The sequence below is a fragment of the Belonocnema kinseyi genome, chromosome 9, assembly GCF_010883055.1.
Source record: "Belonocnema kinseyi isolate 2016_QV_RU_SX_M_011 chromosome 9, B_treatae_v1, whole genome shotgun sequence".
Classification (NCBI taxonomy): Eukaryota; Metazoa; Arthropoda; class Insecta; order Hymenoptera; family Cynipidae; genus Belonocnema; species Belonocnema kinseyi.
The window spans coordinates 132,935,460-132,937,776 of record NC_046665.1 but is presented as its reverse complement, the minus strand read 5'-3'; the positions used below and the strand labels follow the sequence as shown (position 1 = coordinate 132,937,776).

Here is a 2,317-nt window from a genome sequence, read left to right as displayed (position 1 = left end):
AGGATAAGATTGTAAAAAATATATAGATGTAAACGGAAAGATTGTAAGGAATGGAAGTCATGTAAACCCTTAGGGGACACATTATGAATAAAGAAGAAGAGTCATTGAACCAGAGTTTCGCTTTTTGCTTTCTATCGAAAGTAATTCTAACCAAATTCTTAAAATTTTAAGTGAAAAGACTAATTTTTTGTAAAACTGTTGGTTTTTTTATCCCAAAAGTATAAATATTTTTAACAGTAGTTACTCTTCAACGTAAAAGTTATTTTTGAACAAAAAAAAGGAAATTTCTAATCAGGGATATTAATTCTCTACAAAAAAAAGACGAATTATCAACTAAAAAAATCCATTTTCAACAAAAAATAAAAAAGGTACATTTATAATTCGAAAAATTCATTTCAAGTGAAAAGAGAAACGAATTTTCAATAAAATATTTAATATTCAATCAAAGAGATGAACCTTGAACAAAATTAAAAACTTTTTTTTAAAATCATTTTCAACAAAGTAGTGCAAATTTCACCTGAGCACTTGAATTTTCAATTTTTAAAAATTGGAATTTTTAACTAAATTTTTCAATGAAAGAGATGAAATTTAAACTGAAAAGATTAATCTTAAACTAGAATAGATAAATTTTGAGTTAAAATAAATAGTATTGTACAAGCAAAAATTTAGAACCAAAGAGACGAATTTTAATATAAAATTATGAATCTTCAACAAAAAAATTAATTTTTAGTAGAGTGTTTCAACCTGAAAATAAGTAGTTAAATTTTCAACCAAGCGATGATTCATCAACTTGAATTCTCAAACAAAGAAAATTATTTTTCAACCAGTTGCATTTTCTCCAGAAGCGATTAAATTTCTACCGAAGTAAATGCATTTTCAAACCAAAAAGACAAATTTTCAAAACGCCATAAAATTATTTGTTACCCAAATTAAAGTATGTATAAGAAAAAATATACAACTCAATTTAAACAATTATTTTATTTCTGTTGAACAGAGTACTAATACATTTTTTATAATACATATTGAACAGTGTTCTATTATTTTTTGAGAAGCGAAAAAAAATCTACCTCAGCCCGGATTTGAACCTAGAGTACCACTAAACATGAGTGGAGCGTTAACCAATTACGTTACCGATGAATAATTAATTTTTGTATGTTAAATATTAAATAGTGTTGATCTCGACTCAATTATCTGCCACAGCCAATAACCTGAACTATCATACACATACAAATCTACATCTCAATATTGGCTCGACAGAATAAAATTTGATTTATCTTTTCCACCCTCAAAAAATGTAATTTCCATCATCCTCAGCTAGAAATAAATTGTTTGTTTTTACCATGTGGCAAATTGAAAACCATTATGTAAATGGTGGGTGATTTGTTAGAATTTTTTAGCATTTTTTAACATTTTTTTGCCATTTCTCACAGTCAGAGTTGAACGTTATGCCTGAGGGCGTCAAAAGAAGGTTGAAGACGGTCCTGTCGCTGATATGCCTACTTTGCAGTTACGCATGTGGGTAAAGGAAACGAGGAGCGAAATTGCAGATGCTATCATCTTCTTCTATACCTGGCTTTCGACTGTTCACTGTATGCATTTCAGACTTGAAAGCATGTTCGGAAAACCGGATGTCACTGCAAAAAAAGAACGATCGATCTTAACGACCTTCCGGGCGACCGTTTTATCAAGATAAGTTTGCTTAAACTGCACTTCCCCTGAGTTTCTTTAAATTAGTCGACGTCACTTAGCTTGACTCCTTTTTAATAACTAACACCCCAAACAAAGCCTTGAAATCGTGAGTTCCGCCCATTCATCCTCAACTATCAGTTTTAATGTAATTTTAACTTTTTTTGCTTTCAATTGACTTAGGGTGTCTGGCGATGCTTAGGAAGAGAATTCAAACTCTTTTCCAGGTTTTCCAGGTCAATAATATTATATGATGCACCTAGGCGCAAAAAAAGGAATTTTTCAACTAGTGTATGTTTTCAGTGCGAGTTGTAAGCGAGCGTAAATTCTGATAACTTACCATGAAATGCCCAAAATTCAATTTAAAAATGTCTATAAATTTCTGGAAATTTTCGGTTATTTCTGGTAATTTTATAGGTGAGTATGGTAACTTGCCATGAATAAACTAAAATTCAATTTTAAATTGTCTGTAAATTTCCGGACATTTATGAAAACTTTTGGTCCATCATGGTAATTTTCCAGGTAAAGATGGTAACTTATCATGAATTACCCATAATGCAATTTTAATTATTAATATAAATTTCTGGAAATTTATGAAACTTTTTGGTAATTTATAGTAATATTGCAGAGA

General features: G+C 29.7%; 1 protein-coding gene across 7 annotated transcripts in view; it reads right to left on the bottom strand.

The window, feature by feature from the left end:
• The window catches only part of LOC117179861, an 86,691-nt gene that overhangs the window by 41,062 nt on the left and 43,312 nt on the right, over positions 1-2,317 (bottom strand). For 2 of the 7 annotated variants that reach the window (XM_033372024.1, XM_033372027.1), the window contains one exon: positions 1,053-1,634. The exons of 3 other annotated variants lie outside the window; for them this stretch is intronic. In XM_033372024.1, the coding sequence (XP_033227915.1) occupies positions 1,585-1,634 (50 nt within the window). In that variant the 3' untranslated portion in view covers positions 1,053-1,584. 2 more of the 7 variants (XM_033372023.1, XM_033372026.1) reach the window with 1 other exon arrangement.